Source organism: Galeopterus variegatus, unplaced genomic scaffold (genome assembly GCF_000696425.1).
Source record: "Galeopterus variegatus unplaced genomic scaffold, G_variegatus-3.0.2 Scaffold574, whole genome shotgun sequence".
Taxonomy (NCBI): Eukaryota; Metazoa; Chordata; class Mammalia; order Dermoptera; family Cynocephalidae; genus Galeopterus; species Galeopterus variegatus.
This window is the reverse complement of record NW_007726685.1, coordinates 508,555-530,033: the sequence shown is the minus strand read 5'-3', so window position 1 is coordinate 530,033 and position 21,479 is coordinate 508,555. Positions and strand designations below refer to the sequence as shown.

The 21,479-nt window shown below is 39.0% G+C and overlaps 1 protein-coding gene across 1 annotated transcript in view; it reads left to right on the top strand.

Annotated features, from left to right (window-relative positions):
• The window catches only part of USP34 (ubiquitin specific peptidase 34), a 143,194-nt gene that overhangs the window by 5,329 nt on the left and 116,386 nt on the right, over positions 1-21,479 (top strand). The window contains exons 2-6 of the mRNA XM_008570133.1: positions 361-476; positions 570-697; positions 12,868-12,957; positions 15,473-15,568; positions 20,891-20,973. Of these exons, the coding sequence (XP_008568355.1) occupies positions 361-476; positions 570-697; positions 12,868-12,957; positions 15,473-15,568; positions 20,891-20,973 (513 nt within the window). The remainder of the gene's footprint in view (positions 1-360; positions 477-569; positions 698-12,867; positions 12,958-15,472; positions 15,569-20,890; positions 20,974-21,479) is intronic.

Genomic DNA, 21,479 nt, shown 5'->3' with positions numbered 1-21,479 from the left:
TGGGACCCGCCCCCTCGGGCGGGAGCGCTGCCGCGCTTCCCAAGCGGCGCACTATCCAGTGCGCCACCGGGCCGGCCCACCAGTCATCTTTTAAAAAAAAAATAAAAAATAAAAAAAAAATAAGAAATAGTAGAGACTGGAAAGAAAACTTACTTCACTTTATCCTTATCAAACTCTAAACAGTGCTATTGTTTTTCATTCACAAGGCAAATATTGTTCTAATGTTGTATTTTTAGTTTGCGATCTAAGAAGAGTTTTATTCTTATACTTTTCTTTGGATTTGTTAACTTTATGAATGTTGTAATTTCCAATTTCAGTCAGCTGCATTGCTCTATAGTATGCTATGTTTTACCCCTTTAGGACCTGCAGTTCATAAACATCAATTCAACAGTAATGCTGTGACAGACATTAATTTGGATAACGTTTGCAAGAAAGGAAACACTTTGTTGTGGGATATAGTCCAAGATGATGATGCAGTAAGTTAATGAATTGAGCCAGAAGACTATAACATTAGAGCAAAATGCAATCAGGATAAATAATAACTTCATGTGTATATATTTTTTTTGTAGGTTAATCTTTCTGAAGGATTAATAAGTGAAGCAGAGAAACTTCTTTGTTCCTTAGTATGTTGGTTTACGGATAGACAGATTCGAATGAGATTCATTGAAGGCTGCCTTGAAAATTTAGGAAACAACAGGTAAAGAGAAATTAAAATAATTTTTATGTAGCCATCAAAGTTCTTTTTGTGTATTCTGACTAAGTATGGTGGTTTCATAATATTTAACCTACTTGTATCACTCTGTTTTTTAGTATTTGTGGTTTTCATGTTAGGTTTAGAGACTTTTTTCTCTCAAGGTTAACATTTTATCACTGTGTTGTTTTTTTCATCACTTTTCAGCACCCTTGTTTAGATCTCCTCCAACAGAAACAAAGGAATTTTAATAATAATTGTTCTTGTCTTGATTCCGGGCACATAGTGGTGATTACTGTGTTTTCAAATTGCAGTTAAATGTTCTTGAACTGTCTCATAGTATATATAAAGGAAGTTAAATAAGTGAAATTAAGCTAAATATAAACACTTTGATAATGGCATTTTTCTTCCATTTGGGTGGGTCTTTTTGTCTCAACTTTTGTAGAGCATAAAAAATTAGGTTAGTAACTCATCAAGTTGTATACGTTAAGTATGTACAGCTTTTTGTATGTCAAATCATACCTCACTCAATAAAGTGGTTTTAAAAAGAATTAGTTCAGTGTTTCTTCTCCAGTTTGAATTCTGCCTCATATTTATTATATACTTCTTATCGGGGCTCAAATGTTTACAAGTTTCTTGATTTTCAGTGCTGTTTTATTGGTACAGTTTCAGGTTTCCCTTGACTTATACTGCTTTGATAACATTCCATCCTCTGATGTAGTAAAAACATGATTTTGGTGTATATGTTGACAGGTCAGTTACTTATTGTTTGCAGCTCACATCTGCCCAGGACTGTTATAGGATCTAATTTTATTGAATATCTAAGTGCTTCAAAATACTTTTTTCCTGGGCCGGCCCGGTGGCGCACTGGATAGTGCGCCGCTTGGGAAGCGCGGCGGCGCTCCCGTCCGAGGGTTCGGATCACTCATCCAGTCCGGCTCCCGCTCACTGGCTGAGCGAGGCGTGGGAGCAACACCGAGGCTTGCGATCCCATTGCCGGTCCCCGGTCCGGTACGGGGGCAACACTGAGGGTTGCGATCCGTTGCCGGACACGGCAAAAAGACAAAAGACAAAAAAAAAAAAAAATACTTTTTTCCTGGGCCGGCCCGGTGGCGCACTGGATAGTGCGCCGCTTGGGAAGCGCGGCGGCGCTCCCGTCCGAGGGTTCGGATCACTCATCCAGTCCGGCTCCCGCTCACTGGCTGAGCGAGGCGTGGGAGCAACACCGAGGCTTGCGATCCCATTGCCGGTCCCCGGTCCGGTACGGGGGCAACACTGAGGGTTGCGATCCGTTGCCGGACACGGCAAAAAGACAAAAGACAAAAAAAAAAAAAAATACTTTTTTCCTAATTGAATTAGAAAAGGTATGTGCAATATTTCATTTTTTACCTTTGGTTCTTATAAGGGCTATAATGTGAACAATCACAATAAAATAATTGCTTATTTCTGCAGGCAAAGAACTTCATTAGTGGATCAGTTGCCTCATTTGGCATGTATTCTTTACAAAGAATGTTTTTAATGGGTGGATGTTATATCATCATTATATAGATTTCATAGCAGTTAGTTGTAAAATGGTAATTTTGTTTTTTAAAAGTCTATGAAAGCACCAATTTTTAAAGTGATTATATCAATTTACACTCCCCATATACACACGTGCATACCCTATGACCTAGGAGTTCCACTTCTAATATATGCCTAACAGAACTATATCCAGATGGTCACCAAAAGACATGTTCAAGAATGGTTATAGCAGCACTATTCAAAATAACTAAATATTCTCTGTGTAGCTATCCAAATGCCAAAGAACAGTAGAATGGACAATTGCGGACTCTTCATAGAATGAAATACTATATGGCAATAACAGTGAATGAACTACAGCTACATGGCGTAATGTGATGAGTCTTATAAACATAATGTTGAGTGAAAGAAGCCAGACACAAGAGAATATATCTTTATTATTTCATTTATAGCAAATTTAAAGAGAGGTGAACTATTGTACTTAGTAGTCAGGATAATGGTTACCCTTGGATTGTTAGCAATGGAAGGGGACACAATGGAGGCTTTTGGGATGCTGATAATGACTTATTTCTTGATCTGGATGCTCGTTGCACAGGTGTGTTTACCTTAAAATTTTGAGCTGTGCACTTAGATTTATACATTTTTTGATGTATGTTGTACTTCAATAAAAAGTAAAAAAAAAAAACAAACTATGTGAAAGATGAAATATAATACAGCCATTAAGAGTTCTATTTTCAAAGATTATATAGTCATATGGGTATATACTTACAGGCCCATGTGTTAAAAAGAAAAAAGATTGCAAGAAATCAGCCAGAGTGTAATATTCAAAATGTGGTTATTTCTGGGAAGACTCAGTATTTTTTCTTTTCTTTATGCCTTTTTCACTTTTTCCACAATGAGCACATAAGTATTTTTATATGTACAGAAATTTAAGAGACAAAAAGAAAAATCTGTATGTGAAATGAAAAGTTGCCAACCTCAAATTTCTTTTATTAATTTGTCCACCCCCAAATTACTTGAGGATGAAACATTTTTCATTTGTTCAAGGCAATCCCTATAACCTAATTATAGTTACTGAGTGGTGTATTGAATAACTAGTAAATGTAACCATTATATTGAAGTTAATTTTACCTTCAAACTTTATTCCTCAGAGGAGTGCTGTTTCATGCTAGTCTTAATGTGAATGTCATCAGTCATATGTGACAATACCTGGTGTATAGTAGCATTTTCATCCTGTAAAATATGCAACATGTCCAATGTATAGCATCTAAAATTAGTAGTTTTCATGTAAAAATCATTAGTTTGGGTTCCCTGATAAATCAGTGGTTCTCAATGGGGGTGATTTTTACCCCCAGGCGAAATCTGGAGGCATTTTTGGTTGTCACAAGTAGTAAGCAGAGTTGGGGGTATTATCTCAGGCCAGCGATTCTGTGAAGTATCTTACAATGCAGAGGACAGTCCCCCACAACAAAGAATTTCTAGCCCCAAATGTCACTAGTGCGGGTATTGAAAAACCCTGTTCTAGTAACAAGATTTCTTTCTCCAAACCTAGCCCTCTGAGCTTACCATCACAGTAAGAGAGTATGTTACACAAGTGTGCCTGATATTAATGGGCAAGGTTTCCTTTACATTTGACCAAAAAATACAGGTCTATTTCTTTATGATGCTAATTTGTTATATACTCAAGGTTTTATGTTTTTTTCTTTTTATCTTTTCTATGCTAACTTTTTCATTTTCTTTCCTGTCGTTTACTTCCTGTATTTTTTTTTTTTTTAATTTCCCCCTTGTACTCACCACTATACAAACAGGAAGTTCGCTGTGGTTTATAGACCTGTCAGCATTTTTTGTTTGCTTTGCTTTTCTATGGTAATAATCCAGTTTATTTTGTAAAACGAACTTAACTCTTTTTGAACAGTATTATAGGCTCATTGCTTCCCAGAAAACATAAAAATCTGAAAAAGAAAACTAACATCTCCCATAAATTACCCATAATTCTGTATATACAGAACCAATGTAAACACTTATTAAAAATGCATGTGTAGTCTCTTCTTGGGATATGTGACATGTGCTGTGTGCACATTTAGCCTTAGGCAGATTGTTTTATAGGGCACATAATAACATTTCAGCAGTGCACAAAGTTTAAAGTTATGCATAGAAACACATAATAGACTAGTTTGCAGAAAGTCGCGCTCAGCCAGTGAACGCACCGGCCATTCCTATATAGGATCCAAACCCGCGGCGGGAGCGTCGCTTCACTCCCAGCGCCGCACTCTCCTGAGTGCGCCACGGGCTCGGCGCTGAACCTTTTTGTTCTAAACACATTGTTGCCTAGGATTGTGTGTTTTAGTATTTGAAATTTTTACTCTTGGAAGAATTTGTGAAATGTAAGTTTGAATATAACAATTTCCTTTTATACTGAGTTTTTTTATTTTTTGTTTTTATAGTGAGTTTTGTAAGCATACCAATAATCAAAACTACTTGGGCAAAACAATTGATGAATCATTATGACATCTCCTAAGCCTTACAGGAGAAATTCTACATTATCTTAATTAGAACAATTGTTGTTGGTGATTTGATTTTGTAAAGTTTCCTTTATCATTGAAATATAAATTGTTATCGTTACCAAGCAAATAAATGATCTTCCCTATTGTGTATATGTTCTTAATTTTTAGTCTAAAAGCAGTACTTTATATCAGGTTTTCTTTTAAATTTCATTTGTCAGCTTAAATAAAATGTTTCAGTGTTTTGGGATCACCTTGAATCTGGATTGGTCATTATATTCTTAAATATGTAGCACTTAAAATGTGTGTCTGCTATGGTCTTTGGAATTTGGTATTTTTAAAAATGGTAGAAAAGTTGGGATTTTTCTGATAATTTTAGGAAAAACTTAGAATGTTTTAGTCATGAGTGATGTAATTATTCCTTGATAATTCAGCATTTATATTGTCAAAAGAACAAAATTACAACAAATTTAGTTTAAAGATGTCAGTTGACTTCATTGTGACTTTAGAATTGGGCAACACATCATTCCATAAAATAGAATAAGTGTTTCAGTGAGCTGAGTAAAAGGTTTATTTTATAGACAGAAAAAGGGCTTAAGAAAGCAGAAACAAAGAGCAAAAAGTGGATTGGTCATTATAAAGTTACTTTCCCTGTAAGGTGGTTATAGGAAGAGAGAACAATAGAAAAATAACTGACTAGTTAGTTAATATCAGGTTACTTCAGGCTTTCCCTTTCGTATAAAGAGCAAAGCAGAGGGAACTTCATTATCATACCTGCTGAAGATGTAAACTGACCTGTTTAGGAAATTGGCTGTTACCTCTTATTCCTGACTGTCAGACCACAACCTAAGTGACTTGGAACGTAGATGGGGTGACTTCATTTTGATTTTTAATCTAGTGTTCTGGGGCCTAGTGCAGGAACTTAGTCCAAAACAATGGTTTCCTATAATTTTTATTTAACAGTATTATACGTTGTGGAGAAAAGCATTCCCCTTAGAATAGGAGTGAAAGGAAGATCAGTCCCATTTCTACATTCCTATTTTTGGTTCTTCTCTTTTATGAGGGTACTTCAAAAAGTGCATGGAAAATGAAATTAGAAGATAATACAAATCTTTCCATGAACTTTTAGAAGACTCCTCAGACACGAACTACACTATTAACTAACTACTCAACCAATATCCACTCAACGCCTGGCTTCCTATTCTCAAATGTCAGACATCATGTGCTTGCTCCTACATTGCATTTTATAAAATAAAAATGTTGAAGAAAATTTAGGAAGTAAGCTGTTAACAATCTAAGCTCCTAACTTTGACTGCAAGAGAGAGAATAAAGTTTTCCGAAAATAACAAAACTGTTTATGCATAGTGAAAGAAAGTGAGTCGAGATGCTGGATACCGTTCAAGCTTTATTAAAGAAAGCAATCGGCCAGGCTGTACTCAAAATGGAGGACAGCCCGGGTGTGGGGGTAGTAGAGCTTATATAGGTACGTTGGCACCAAGAGCTGGGTGATGTAATTCCGGGGTAGGGATTGAGTTAGGTCATGGGGATGGAGAGTTCTGCGCATGCAGAAATGTGGAAAGTTTCATTTTCTCTGAAACCGTGAGGCTTCTTGTAAAAGAGAATGGGGGAGCGGAGGGGAGGAGGTGGACGGCACCATTTTGTACTTGGGCTTGTCTGAAATGGTGCTGGTTATGTTGCAGATCTATTATTCCTGCCTTTTAAGTAGGGGAAAAAGGGTGGAGGCCTCATTCTTCTGAAGCTACTTCCTGCTGGAGATGGGCGAAGATATGGAAAAAATAGAGGTGTGAGAGTGAAGAGCCTACTGTACATAAGTTCAAGGTGGGCGGAGGCCTGTGGGCTTTTGGGGGGCAGCCCGTAGGTGAGCGAGTGACTGGTAGGTAGGCCAAAACAAGGGATGGTTTCTGAGGTGAGAGCGTGCATTACTGTTGTAGCATCCTCTGAAATGCAGGGAAAAGCCTCAATCCAACCTGAAAAGGTATCTACTAAGGTTAAAAGATAGCATGTCCTTTTGTGGGGAGGGTAATATAAGGGCTGAGGAAAACGTAGTAGGGGTTCATAGCCTATATGAACTGAATTATGGGAGTCTAAAGGGATTTGCTCAGCTTTTGTGGTAGAGGGGAAAACCGATTGGAGAGAGTATACCAGTTGTCCTTTCTCTGTGCCCCCAACTGTTGGAGGTGTATTTCTTGGGCTGTGTATTGGGGTGAGGGTGTGGGGGCCATGAGAAAGACCTGAGTGGGAGAGGAAGAGTGGGGGCCTGGTGATTGAGCAGGCTGTTTTGTGGTTAGATCCTCTAGTTTGTTTCCCTGGGCTATGGGGTCATTGGAGGCTTGGTGTCCTCTGCAGTGTATAACCCCAACCTCCTTTGGGAGTTGTGCAGCCTCAATAGTTTGTGGTAGATTTACTATGGCATAACCCACCCGGGGGGCAAGCGTGGAGGTGGCACTCCCATCTATGAACCGTGTAATGGGATGCAGGGAGATGTGTGGAAATGGATTGAGAAAGAGGTCTAAGGCCTCCATGCAGTTGTGTTCTAAGGGTCATGAGTGTTTTGGGATGAGAGTGGCTGGATTTAAGGGAAGGGCAAGGATTAAGGAAAACTGGGAGTTTTCAGTGAAGGTAAGGTGAATAAGTTGTAGGCAGGAAGGGGAGAGAATTGATTTGGCCTTATGGCTGAGAAGGTCTTAACTGTTGTCCAAAAGTTGGTTTAGAGTTTTCTTGTTCTGAAAGGGCGGCTGCCACTAAGGCCCCTAAATGGGGGCCCATTCTCAAGATGTGTTGTTTAGTTATTTAGAGAGGTTTGTAACCGGGGGGGAGGGGGAGGAATGTCTTCTGCCTTTTGTCCCAAAACCCCGTCTGCCAATCCTTGGGTTTTGGTGACGTATAGGATAAAAGGATGAAATAGGTTTGAGAGAGATAGACCTGGGGCTGTGAGGAGAGCAGCTTTAATTGCCGGAAGGGAGAATGAATGGGCTTTGTGGGATCTAAAGAAATGGCAGGATCCCCTTTAGCTGCCCCATAAAGTGGTTTTGCTAGCATGCCAAAGTTAGGAATCCATAGGCGCAGATACCCTGCAGGCCCTAAGAAAGAAAGGATTTCACCCTTTGTGGTAGGAGTAGGGAGTTGAGAAATTAGACTTGAACTGAAGGAGAAGGAATTTGGGCCTTGTTGGGGGACACTTGATATCCCCTGGAAGCCAGGAAATTAAGGAGAGCAACAGTGTGGGCCTGCGAATCCTCATAGGAGGGGCTACAAAGGAGGAGGTCATCCACATATTGTATTAAAGTGCTAGAGGTTGGGGGAAGTTCAGATAAGTCTTGAGCTAAGGCCTGGCGGGAAAGTGGGGGCTATCCCAAAACCCCTGAGGTAGTACTTTTCAGGTGAGTTGTTGGGAACAGCGTGTGTCAGGATTAGTCCTGTACTAAATGGTGTGAGCCGTTAGGCTTTATAACCAGAAGGATGGGTGTATTGAAAGGTGAGTGGGGAGGCCGTGAGAGATGAGAAGAAAGGGGCTTGTTTGTTTATAAGGGGCTTTAACCATATTAGGTGTTTGTTAATGATAGGGTACAGTGGGACATCAGGGAACAAAGAGGGGTTCCATAACTTAATAAGGATAGGGGAATGGGATGTAGCAATGGAGGGAGAAGAAGTGTCCTATAGTAGGGATTAACCTTGTCTGAGGGGGAGGGGAAGGTTGAAGCCCCAGGGGCCAGGTCTGGATGCGGCCTGTAACAGGAGTATTGTAGATGGAGTTAAAGTGTTTAGGGTAAGAGTAGCTTTGAATTTGAAAAGAATGTCCCGTCCCAGTAAGGGGGCTGGGCATTGAGGCATTATTAAGAATTTGTGTGTGAATTGGGTGTTATTTAGAGTGCAGGAAAGGGTTTACATGATCCGTGGGTGGTATTCTGATCTCATGGCCCCTACTGTTGTGAAAGAGGACTGGGTTGTTGGTCCTGTATATTCTGAAAGGGTAGAGTCAATGGCCCCTGTACTGATGACAAAAGAGATCTGTTTAGTTTACCTGCTACAAGGTGAGTTACCCTGGGCTCATGGGTGGTGATCTCCGTGGGGGCCTTGGGCCCTGGGCATCACCAGTCCTCCTCCTGGACAAAGCCTAGAAGCTGTGGTAGAATTGGCCGTGAAGCCAAAGGCTGTAGGTTGGGGACTGGGCCACTCCCTCTCTGGCAGGTGGCACAGTCAATCCCCCATTGAGCTGGCTGTTTGCAGTGAGGATGGGTTATGACAGGCCTGTGCCGAGTGGCCTGGATGACCACATTTGAAGCAGTTCTCAGGTGTCTTGCCTCTAGAGGCAGCCAGCTTTGGAGTATGTGAGCCACTGGTGGCATTAGCCAGGAGCTGGCATTTGGCCTGATCTCTTTTATAGTTTCTTTTTAATATCAGGGGCTGATTGGGTAACGAAATGAGAGTGTAAGAAGGCCATGCCTGCAGGGGAGTTTGAATCTATACATGTGTATTCATGTGTAGCCTCAGAGAGGCAGGTTAGGAACTTGTTGGGATTTTCAGTGCATCTCTGTGTGATTTCTCTAAGCTTGTCATAATTGACTGACTTGTGAGTAGCCTCTTGGAGACCATGAAGTAGGTTTGTGATCATGTTATCCTGGAGATCCTGATCCCCGTGGCTGGCCTGGTAGTTCCAATTTGGGTTTGTGCAAGGAACAGCAATGGCTCCCACCTATTATTATCGGCCTATTAATAATAGCCACCTATTATTATTAACGGCCACCTATTATTTTGAGCATGTACCTGAGCTGCTCACTGTACATGGACTCAGACAATTCCTTCCATTCCAGCCACTTCACAGAAGGGTTATAAAAAGCTGGAGCTGAAGCAGGGTTGTTACCTGATGAAGGGGGAGAAGGGGAGGAGTTGGGGTGAGGATGAGCGTCTGGAGGCCAGGTGTCGGGAAGAGAGAGAAATGTGGAGGGCTGACAGATCAGAAGATTGATCTGAGTCTGGAAGGCAAGGTCGAGCATGAGCTAGGAGAATTTGAGACATAGGACAGTTTTGACAGAGAGAAGAACACGTTCAGAGATAGGAGAAGGCCTGAACAAGGAATCTCTACAGCTTTTGCTGCTTTGGTGAGTGTCTAAATCGAGTGCCATCTTGTGGCCACTGGGATCCATTGTAATGAGGTGTTTGAGTTTCAGTGTTTCTCTGGAGGCCGAGAAATTGGCCGGGAGATAGCCCAGAGGCGTAGAGCATGGAGTACAGTAGAAAACAAGATGTTTAGGTTTAATGTCTCCCTGGAGGCCAAGAAATTGGCCAGGAGACAGCCCAAGGGCGTAGAGCGTAGAGGTTTGGATTGTGGGGATCCCATTTAGAGGGTGAGAAAGGGCAGTCAGTTCTGGTAGAAGAAGCATGCCAACAAAGAGCGTCCTCTGCTCTCCACCTTCTTTTCAAGAGAAAAGCCATGACCTGCTAATGAAGCATCCTTCAATAGCTGGGGGGCATGAGAAGAGTTCCCTCGGCCAGGCGCCTGGGCTTCGTAGAGACATAGAGAGTAGTCAGGGGAACCCGTAGAAGTAGGTAGGACAGACCCACTGACTCACCCTGAATTGAGGCCAATGTTGGATGCGTTGGTCTGAAATGGGAAAAGGAGAGAGAGTCCTGAGTGTACCCGGTTCCGGCAGGTCTGGTATGGGTGGCCGAGGGCCAGTCACCACAAGGGAGAGGGGATTGTCCACAACGTTGGCCAGAACCCTTCCAGGGTTTCGGCACCATAGTGAAAGAAAGTGAGCTGAGATGCCGGGTACCGTTCAACCTTTATTAAAGAAAGAAACCTGCCAGGCTGTACTCAAAATGGAGGACAGCCGGGGTGTGGGGGTGGTAGAGCTTATATAGGTATGTTGGCACCAAGAGCTGGGTGATGTAATTCCAGGGTGGGTATTGAGTTAGGTTATGGGGATGGAGAGTTCTGCGCATGCAGAAATGTGGAAAGTTTCATTTTTTTCTGCAACCGTGCGGCTTCTTGTAAAAGAGAATGGGGGGCGGGGCGGGAGGTGGACTGCTCAGTTTTGTACTTGGGCTTGTCTAAAATAGCGCTGTTTATGTTGCAGATCTGTTACGCAGTAATACCACTGTAAGTTTCTTCTTACAGGAAATAAGAAATGATATCTCTTTTTCAGTCTTTGTTTTAAGAGCATTGTTGAAATCACACTATGTAAGCAATTTTGAAATTTGCTTTTGTGATTCAAGTTAACATTTTTCTATGTCTTTTTGTGATATCACCTATTGATTTTATGCTTGTAAAAACATAGATCAAATCAGTGTCTATAGGTTCTAGTTTTTTATGTCTTAATTTTTAGGGGAAAACTCCCATTAATGTTTCTGAAATTTTGATAAAGGATTTTAGATAAAGGATCTAAAAAAAATTGGGTTTTTTGGCAGTTGGCTGGTATGGAGAACCGAACCCTTGACCTTGGTGTTACAAGACTGTGCTAACTGCCCAGCCCAGAATCTAAAATTGATTCCCCTGATCCTCCATGGCCCATTTTCCCAAGAACTATTCCGTTGCATCTGGTTTAAAAATATTTAAAAGTTTAAAGTATTAACAAATACATTAAAATTTAAAAATATATATGTTAAGTATTTCACAACATATTTACTTAGTACTTGATATCAGGCACTTACTGTCTACATTACTTCCTTATGTATTCCTTAGTTTATAGCAATGTGTGGCTGGCTGGTCCTCTAACTTTCTGCTAACATGCTGTTTCTTTTGTCATCTGGTAGTACTTTTTTCTGTCCTCATTTTTCATAACTTGTGTAGCATTTTACACTGTTAGTCTTGCTGCTTCCTCGAAAATCTTGCCTTTAAGTTCTTTGCTGATTTATTATTTAAGTAAATATATATTCAGTGTGCACCATATATAGAGATTTTTAATGAATAAGACAGTTTTTGCTCTTGTAGATCACTTTGTTGTGGTAGACACATTAAATAAAGAAATATTCATTTGGTGATGGTGAATGAAAAAAAAATCAGGGTGAGAGGAATAAAGTGGTTCCTGGGGCAGTGGAAGGGTGTTGTCAGGGTCATCCTTTCTGTTGACAGTTGAGGAAACCTATGTGAGGGGAAGGAGGCTTGCTGATAGATATTTAGGTAAAGAACATTTCAAGTAGAAGCATTGCAAAGGCCCTGAGGCAGGATTGAAGGAATAACAAAGAGGAGGATTAGAATGAAATTAAATTAGACTGATGGGAGGAATGGGGGCAGATCACACCTTGCTGTGTAGGCCAACTTAAGTACTTTTTATTCAGAAAGAGGATGTTTTCTCTCTGATTTCTCCTACTGGGTGTTACCACTATTTCCCTCCCACTCAAGAAGTGCAACCTTGTGTTTTGATATCCCTGGTACTTTTCTCAAAAAGTAGGTATTGTTGGGAACTTAATTGTACATGATACTTGTGGGTGGAGTGCCAACTTCTCTCTTTTAAAAAATTCTTTTATGAACCAATATTGGCTCCTAAGCTTAAAAAAAAATTCAGCTCCTCGTTAGAATTTGTCCTACTACTTTAAGGCTCATGCAGTCAACCTCTTTCCTAATTCCAGGATTTGTATGTCGGTATCTTCCCTATTCTTGTTCCTATCAGATAGGCACATTCACAGGGTTTTAGAGTGATATCCTTTCCCTTTTCTGCTTCTTCATGCTTTTGAGGTATCTGGCATGCTTCCATTGTTAACATGTGTAGTATGGCAGTGATTCTCAACTTTGATGTGAATCTTAGTGAGAATTGGGGAGAAAGTGGTAGCAATGACTTGTTAAAGAATACTTTCATGGGAAAAAACTACCATTAAATGCTCTTCACTTGCTTTTATATCCAGACATTTATAGTATATTTCTTTAGGGGGCGGTGGGGCTGTGGCCAGTAAGGGATGTTTTCTTTTAAAAGTCTTGGATTGGAATTTTAAAACTTCGATTTCTTGCCCTAATGTATAATGTATAAAATGAATCTATACTTTAGAAAAAAATTCTTTTAATGTTTGATCAAGGAATATGTATGTGAAGTTCATTAAATCCTTTTGCATTTAGATGTTAAGAAGCTGAATTTCTGTAAAAAGCTAGAATCACTGATAATAAAGTTATTTTATTCTGCATATATCTGTTTTTGCTTTCAGATCAGTAGTAATTTCCCTTCGGCTTCTTCCAAAACTTTTTGGTACCTTTCAGCAGTTTGGAAGTAGTTACGATACACATTGGATTACAATGTAAGTAAATAAAATGAAGTGTATTTATTTTCAAGATTTTTTTCAAATTATAATTATTTGTCAGGGTTTTGAATAACTTAACCAGCTTTTACTCTGCACCAGGAAAATTTGAGTTTCATGTGGTTTAAATGTTTTTTTAGGTTTCTCTGCCAATTAGCCCCTTGGAGATTACATCTCAATCAGTAGGAAAATCTGACTTTTGTATTCTTTGTAGTTTGAAAACAATACTGTAGCAAGTAGTACTGTAATTTTAGGGAGAAGAGTTTTAGAATATAAAACCATAGAGCAGAGGACTCCTGAAGAAGGTTCACACTAAGATAAACATTCTTGGATGCCTTTGATGTTTCCCGTTTCCAGGAATTGATTCTAGATATAACATCACATTAGGAATAATCTTGACATCACCCTATTACTCCTTTACATTTATAGAGAACTTATAATTTACGAATGTTAAAAGAATTCTTTCAGGGGTAGTAATTGGATGTGAAATTGATCCTGTTTTGGGGTAATACTAGAGAAAGTTGGCTACTACAAGCAGTTAATCTAAGAAAATGTGTTATTTACTTTATTCAAAATAAACTTTCAGAGAGATTTTGGAGATATTTGCATTTCAGAAAAAATTAGACCTGTTGAAAGATTCATTTGTGAGGTCAAGTAAGATGGCTTTTCTCTGCTTCCATCTCAAATCTGAGACTAGGTAGTAAGAAAACTTGTTTGCTTGCAAATTGAATATAATTTTTTAACTTCTTAGAAGTCTGTTCTGTAATTCCAGATTGAATGAAGTTAGTTCTTTGTTCTTTTTAAGAAAGGATATGTTTAATCTAAATGTCTTTTTTTTTTAAGAAGTATCTCATAAAATCTTTCTTTGGCTAACATTGCAGTATGAATCTACAGATAGTTTTGTTCATGAGTGCAACAAAGGTCCTTGAGATGCTAAAAAGAGAGGGTGGGGGAAGCATTTAGCATCACTGAAGTACAAGAATAGTGTGAGTTCTCTTTCATTGACTCTTCCAATAATTTTTAAATGGATGAATTACAAAAATTCTAAAGAAGTAAAGGGATTCACTTGGAGCTTACCTGGGCAGGTGGGTGTCATATTATATTGTAGCCAATTGAAGCGATTCATATTTAGGAGTAACATTCTTATGCAAAAGTGGCAATCTCTTAATATTCAGTTACTTATCAGACCTAAACCTAAGTATATTGAGTTGAAATTTTTTTAGTTTGTTCCTTAAGTTAAATGTAAATAAGCTCAGGTAAGGTCAATTAACAGGGTTTCCATTACAACATGAGACGGATGTCCTTAATCTTATACAGCAAATCACTTAAAAGAACTCTAAGCTCCTGTGGTTGGCATCAATAACAAAAATCTCCATTTATTTTGAATTTATTATATATAGCAGCAGTCAACATTTTGTGCATTTTATGTCTCTTAAACTCATTCTAATGGCCTGTATTTTAAAATTGGAAACCTTTATCCTCTGACTCTTTTAGTAAGTCTGGTAATCAGCAAACTGACTTCAAGTGGTCAGTTACTTTCCTGAAGACATGTGGCAAGTGTATAGACCCCCAAGACTTACTGAATGTTTTCTTCTTTCTACCTTTTGACTTTCACTGAGTGATTGGCAAGGCAGGAGTAACTTATATTGAAAATAAGGCCATAACAAAGACATGATATAAATTACATTAGACCTTTTGGAGTTTTGATTCTTCTATATCTATACATTTTAGCAGATAAATTGCTAATAAATGTGCGAAATACATCAGTTATGGAAGTTATGGACCCTGGGATCACTGAATGTATTTGTCACTGTTTCTATTTTCATTCTGATTTTTCTAGCTTATTTTGGAGCTTAACACCTGCATATATCTTTGACTCAAAAAAAATTGTTAAATTACTGACAATTAAAAAAAGATTCATTCTGGGCCGGCCCGTGGCACACTCGGGAGAGTGCGGCGCTTGGGAGTGCAGTGGCGCTCCCACCGCGGGTTCGGATCCTATATAGGGATGGCCGGTACGCTCACTGGCTGAGCGCGGTGCGGATGACACCAAGCCAAGGGTTGCGATCCCCTTACTGGTCACGAAAAAGACCAAAAAAAAAAAAAAAGATTCATTCTTTAAATTTATATCGTATGCCTTCTGTATGCCAGACATACTGTTAGATTCTGCTAGATAGTGATGAAGGTGCATAGCACATTCTTATACAGGATGATATGATTTTAATATTAACTCATATTAGTTATTTATCATAGCACTCTGTCCGGTATTTTATCCCCTTCACAGGTATTGTGTATTTTGAGATTAAAAAATGGTACTTTAAGTTCATAAAAATTAAGGAGCATTGCTTTATATCTTTTCACCATTTGAGTATAAATAAAACTTATAGGTTTTTGATAATATAAACATTTTGCATTTGAAGATTTTTTTAGAAATACATTTTTTTTTCTGTCATGGCATAGATTTATTCTCTTACTCTGTACCCTTTAAAATTATTTTTCCCTTTAATTGGGCCAGGTGGGCAGAAAAAGAACTGAACATGATGAAGCTTTTCTTTGATAATTTGGTATACTACATTCAAGCTGTAAGAGAAGGAAGGCAAAAACATGCACTGTAAGTACCTCTCAACTGGGTCAGATGTTTATGTATAGATTGTCTTTCCTCTGAAAGATAATTTTCCAGTGTTCCTACTTTTTATCTTTCATGTAGTAAATAAATGTAACAGAAAATCTTATCTGTATAAAATTATAAGAGAAAGAAGGCTGATAGAATTTTTTATATTGAAAGATTTTTATTAGGTTACTCTTATAATTCTTAGGGAAATGTAGTTCATGAAACTTTTGGGGGTTGTTTAACCATCACTATTGAGAGTTGCTCAGAGTCATTGTTTCGAGGAATCAAAAGTAAATACATTTTTCAAAAATTATCAATATCCTTGTCTTAATGAATTAAAGCATTGATTCTAAAATTTGTAAATACTTACTTCCAAAAAAGAAATTTAACATATGAGGTACTTCAAAAAGTTTCATGGAAAATAGAATTAAAAGATAATACAAATCCTTCCATGAACTTTTTGAAGACTACTTGTAAAGTTAATTTAAAATATTTTACTTTGTTATATATGATACTAGTATTAAATAGTTTAGGACATATGGAAGGTTTAAAAACTGGTGGTACAACTGATTAAAATTTTATCATATGAAATATATCAAAAATATTCTCTGAATATATTCAAGTGTCTTGGGATAAGAATTGGTGGAAATCCATTAGTTGTGGTATAACTATGTTTAAAGTTTTTTATGAGGAGGTGCATGTAAAATTCAGAAAGTTTCTGCTGGTGAGCCAGTTGGTGTCAACTGATGTTCAAGTTGAAGAAACCAGTTCAGTGTCAGTACCAGCATATCCATGAGTAAGAGGAATCACACTGTTGATTGAGAAAATCTCCACATAGAAAACATCACATAACTGGAAACTGAGCAGTGTGTTTAGAAAAATCATTGACATTAAGGTATACTTATTCACTTCCAAAATGAATTCACTTATTTCCCCCCGGAAATAATTTTATTCTCCAGATTTTACTTTGTTCTTCAGTGTATCACCATTCTCCAAGTCACCTAAAACTTGGAGATATGGGGTTTCTTAATATCTTTTTATTTTTAAACATGGATAATGATGATCATGATAAAAAATAGCCAGTGTTCATTGATATTACTGTGTGCCAATTGCCATTTAATTAAGATATCATTTACTTAATTAGGTATTAACTTGTTTAAGATACACAATAACCTATTTGAGGTAGATGGTCTCATTTTGCTAATGAGAATACTGATGATAACTTGCCCAAGGTTGCATATTTAATAAAGAGTGGAGCCAGAATTTGTACCTAGGCAATCTGTTTCTAGAACTCATATTCTTAAGTGCTGTGTTATACTGCCATCAATTTCTGCCTATCCTAATACTAAAATATACCCCATGCCTTTTCACAAGTTGACATTCCCAGAAACACCGCTTTCGTACTGATAACCAACCTCCACGTGAGTCTTGCCTCAGTCTTCCCCCATGCTGGTTCATTCCTTATCCCTGTCAAATTAGGAAGGCAATATGATATTGATGGAAAGCACATGGGCTTGAGAATCATACAGACCTGGGTTTAGGTTATGAATCTATTATCTTAACCTTATTTCAGTTACTTACCTCTAATAAATTCCAATTATTTACCTTATACATTTTTGTAAAAATTAAATGATGTAGCAGATGACACCTGGTACGTAGTAGATTATCTATAAATTGTAGTGACCTAGCTAAAATAAATAGTACTCACATATGGTATGAAACAAACAATTCTGTGCCATACCCCCATTTAGTTTCTACACTGAATAAAAAATAAAATACCTATCGCTTCGGACTAGTATTCTGAGCCTTATAAGATCTAAACTCAATTAACCTTTCTAGTTTTATTGCCCAGTAATTTCTTTAGGCAGCTTATTCTACAAGCCTATTATATTTTGGGGAGGTATTTTCTCAAATTCACTAATCTTACAGCTTTTATTACAAAGTTCCCTCTACACAGGATGCAGTCTTTTAAAAATTTTATTAAAATTCTAACTGTTCTTCCAAGTCTATGTCTTTCTTAGTTCCTCTTGAAGCAGAGTTTGAGGATAATGGTGCTTTCCTGAATCTGAGCATCTCTGTACATCCTCCATAAAAATCACAGGATCAGTAAGGAGCAGAAATGAAACCAACATGACCCATTTTTCTTCAGCATTTTTAGTAGACAGAGAATTCAAATTACCTCTTTGTAGAGAAATAACACTAGGTTACAAAAGAGCTCCCACTACAACCATAAACCTGTGGACTTGAAGAGCAGGAATTAGAGGCTTAAGAGGGGGAGTGGAAGACAGATGAATCACCTTCATAAAGAGAAAGTTTAATATGAAGTGCCAAAAAATGAACACAGGTCTTATAAGAGCCTGTGACATGGAGATAAGATCTCCTGATTGGTTTAGTCTTATTCACTAGGTGCTCAAGTGCTTGTGACAACTAGAATGTTATGATATCACAGATGCTGTTCCACACGTAAATTCACTGAGTTGCTAAAGGAACCCTAAAACACAAACCTGAGGATTACCATCACTGCCACCCCTATTGTGACCCTGCCAATGCCCTTCAGTGAATTTCTTTTTTTAAAAGTTTTATTGAATCATAATTGATTATACATATTTCTGGGGTTCAATGTTGAGATACGTTGATCAAATCAATATTACTAACATATATGTTGTTACCAGTCGTACTTATTCTTTATGCCCCTTGTCCAATCTCTCCCCATCCCTGTTTCCTTCCCCCCTTCCCTCTCTAATTACCCTAGATTTCTTTTCTCCTTTTTTTAAAAAAATTTTTTTAATTTTTATCGTACTTATTCTTTATGCCCCTTGTCCAATCTCTCCCCATCCCTGTTTCCTTCCCCCTTTCCCTCTCTAATTACCCTAGATTTCTTTTCTCCTTTTTTTAAAAAAATTTTTTTAATTTTTAAAAAATTTATTTATTGAATCAAAATCGATTATACATATTTTTGGGATCGAACATTGAGATATGTTGATTAAATCAATATTACTAGCATATATATTGTCACAAATCATAATTATTCTTTATGCCCCTTGTCCAGTCTCTCCCCTTCCCTCATTCCCTCCCACTCCGCCCTCTAATTACCCTACATTTCTTCTATCCTCCTGAAAGAATAATGGTTACCCTGTTAATTTTGTTGCCTAGATGATCCATCCAATGTTGAGAGGTGTGTTCAGGTCCCCCAATATTAGCATAGAGCAGATGCTTCTTCTGTTACGCTGGAATAGGCTTTGTGGAGAGAGACATCCTCTTCTTTTCTTTGGTCTCTGCTGGTGACTCTCCTTGTGTCAATGCACTTCAGTGGCTGGTGGACCATCTGCATGGTGGTTGTGGTGTCTAGCTGCTTTCATGGCAGCTGTGGTTATGGTGGTGGCTGTGGTGTGCCACCCAAATGGAGGTGATGTTTTTGGCATGCTCCTTGGTGCTTGCGGTATGCCTGGTTGTGGGAAGGGGGGTCTGGTTTTCAGCTCCATGCCTCTGGTCCCTGGGGGGTCCCTGAGGCGGAGGCATTGTGCCTGGTTGTGGGAAGGGGGTCCAATCCCTGGCTCCATGCCTCAGGTCCCTGGGTGGGCCCTGAGGTGTTGGCAGTGTACCTGGTTGTGGGAGGGGTGGGGGTCTGGTGCCCGGCTCCAGTCCCCGGGCGGGTCCTGAGGCACTGGTAGTGGGTCTGGGCCGGAAATATTTTTTTGTCTTTTGTTTACTTCTAAAATGGGGGGACTTCCTGTGGGGACCAGCACTTGAGCTCTGTGGTTTAGCTAAATTGCTGCTTTGCTGCTGTTTCTCTACAGAAGGCTTTTTGTGCAGCTCAGGTTTAAATGGTTGACTTCATAGGTATTTCCGGCTCTCCAGAGACCCAGTGCACTTAGGTTGTGATCTAGGCCTGAGTCATCATCAAACTGCACCCCGTGCAGTTCTGTATTCCTGACCAGTCTCCTCTGAGTGGCCCTACGCTGATTGCGGTGCAGATCAGCTGTCCTTGCTGTGCCCCAGTTTTCCCCTGATGGGCCCGTCTCCCCCACCGCCTGTGATGCAAACACTTCCTGTGGGATGGGCCATGCACCAGTCCCTTGTGATGACTCACTGGCCTCTGAGTGGCTCCTTATTTTCAGTTGTTGTGGCTCCTTGCTCCTTTGTGGGTCCATGGGAACCCAATTAGTGGTCTTGCTGGCCTGGGGGCTACCAAAGTCCTCTTCTCTCCTGCCACCTCCAAGCAACTTCATCTGAAAGGCACAGCTGCAGCTTTTGCTGGCTCCTGCTCTGTGCACTCATCAGCTTCAGCCTTAAAGTGGCTGCCACACAAAATGGTTGGAGCAGTATTTTCTTTCTCTCATCATGGCTTCTCCTACCTTCATGCATTCCATTGGTCTCTCCTCCTCTTCCCCTGAGCTTCAGTGGCCCCAGCTTGGCTCTTGTTGCTTTCTTATAGTTGTAAATTGGTTGATTTGTGGGAGAGAGTGACGCTGGGGACTGTCTATTCTGCCATCTTGACCAGAAGCCTCCAGTGAATTTCTTTTCTGTCCAGAACAGTACCAAACTCTTCTTTCTGATATTCTGGCTGGACACAGTCTAACCCTTGTCTGCCTCTTCAGAACCATCTTCTGCCCTTCCTCACTGACTAACAGTTGCTAGTCCTTTGCAAATGCCCACAAACTAAATTCTGTAGAACCATGTGAAGTTACCTAACTTAGCAAACTTCCAAAGCAACATTTTTTTTTTTTGGTGACTGGCTGGTATGGGGATCTGAATACTTGACCTTGGTGTTGTAACACCACAGCAAGTCTTATATTAACCATTGAATCTTGTACACATGAATTATACTTGTTTAGATTTGAAATAACATTCAAAAATGCTAATTTTGAATCAGCTATATTCTTTATGAACTAGATTTCTGGAAATGATATTAGTGTTGTTTAAGAAATATAGTATTTTTATGGGAACAAAGATTTGAAAAATGCAATTTTTAGATAAAGATGTGGTTTTTTACTTGTTAACCATTTGAATTTATGTGCATGTTACATAATTTTAAAATGATATATTACCTCTGTTCTTTTGTGCCTTCTCATCATCTAATTTGAAAGTAATTTTGTTGTAGTTTGGAGGTTTAACAAATTTATCGAATAGCATAAATTTCAAATATAACACTTGGCTTTATAAACTTTTTGTGTAGCAAATGTATAATTAACAATTAAGATTATGAATTATTAAAATGGAATTCTCCTTTTGTAAAAGTTATGATTAAGACCATTAAATCTATTTAAAAAGTTAAGAAATGGGATAATTCATTTAATTATTTCAATGATTTTTTAATTATAGGTACAGCCATAGTGCCGAAGTTCAAGTTCGACTTCAGTTCTTGACTTGTGTATTTTCAACTCTGGGATCACCTGATCATTTCAGTAAGTATTTAACTCAGTGTGTTTTAAAGTCTGTTTTGACTTTTGGAAGAGTCTAGTTAAGTTTAATTGTGCCTTTAGATTTTGCAGTGATTATTCTCAATACATTTATAAATTTAGATTTTTTTTTTTTTTTTTTTGTCTTTTTTCGTGTCCGGCAACGGACCGCAACCCTCAGTGTCGCGCCCGTACCGGACCGGGACCGGCAACAGGATCGCAACCCTTGGTGCTGCGCCCGCCCCTCGCTCAGCCAGTGAGCGGGAACTGGTCTGTATGTGGGATCCGAACCCTCGGCGGGAGCACCACCGCACTTTCCCAGGCGGCGCACTGTAGCAGGGCGCCACTGGGCCGGCCCCTAGATATTTTATTAAAACAATTGAGATCCCTGTTTTCATTTTAAGTAAATTTTTTTACAGTTCTGTTTTGTTTTTTTTTGACCAGTAAGGGGTTTGTAACCTTCAGCAAGGTGTCATCTCAACCACACTCAGCCAGCGAGCTGACCGGCCATC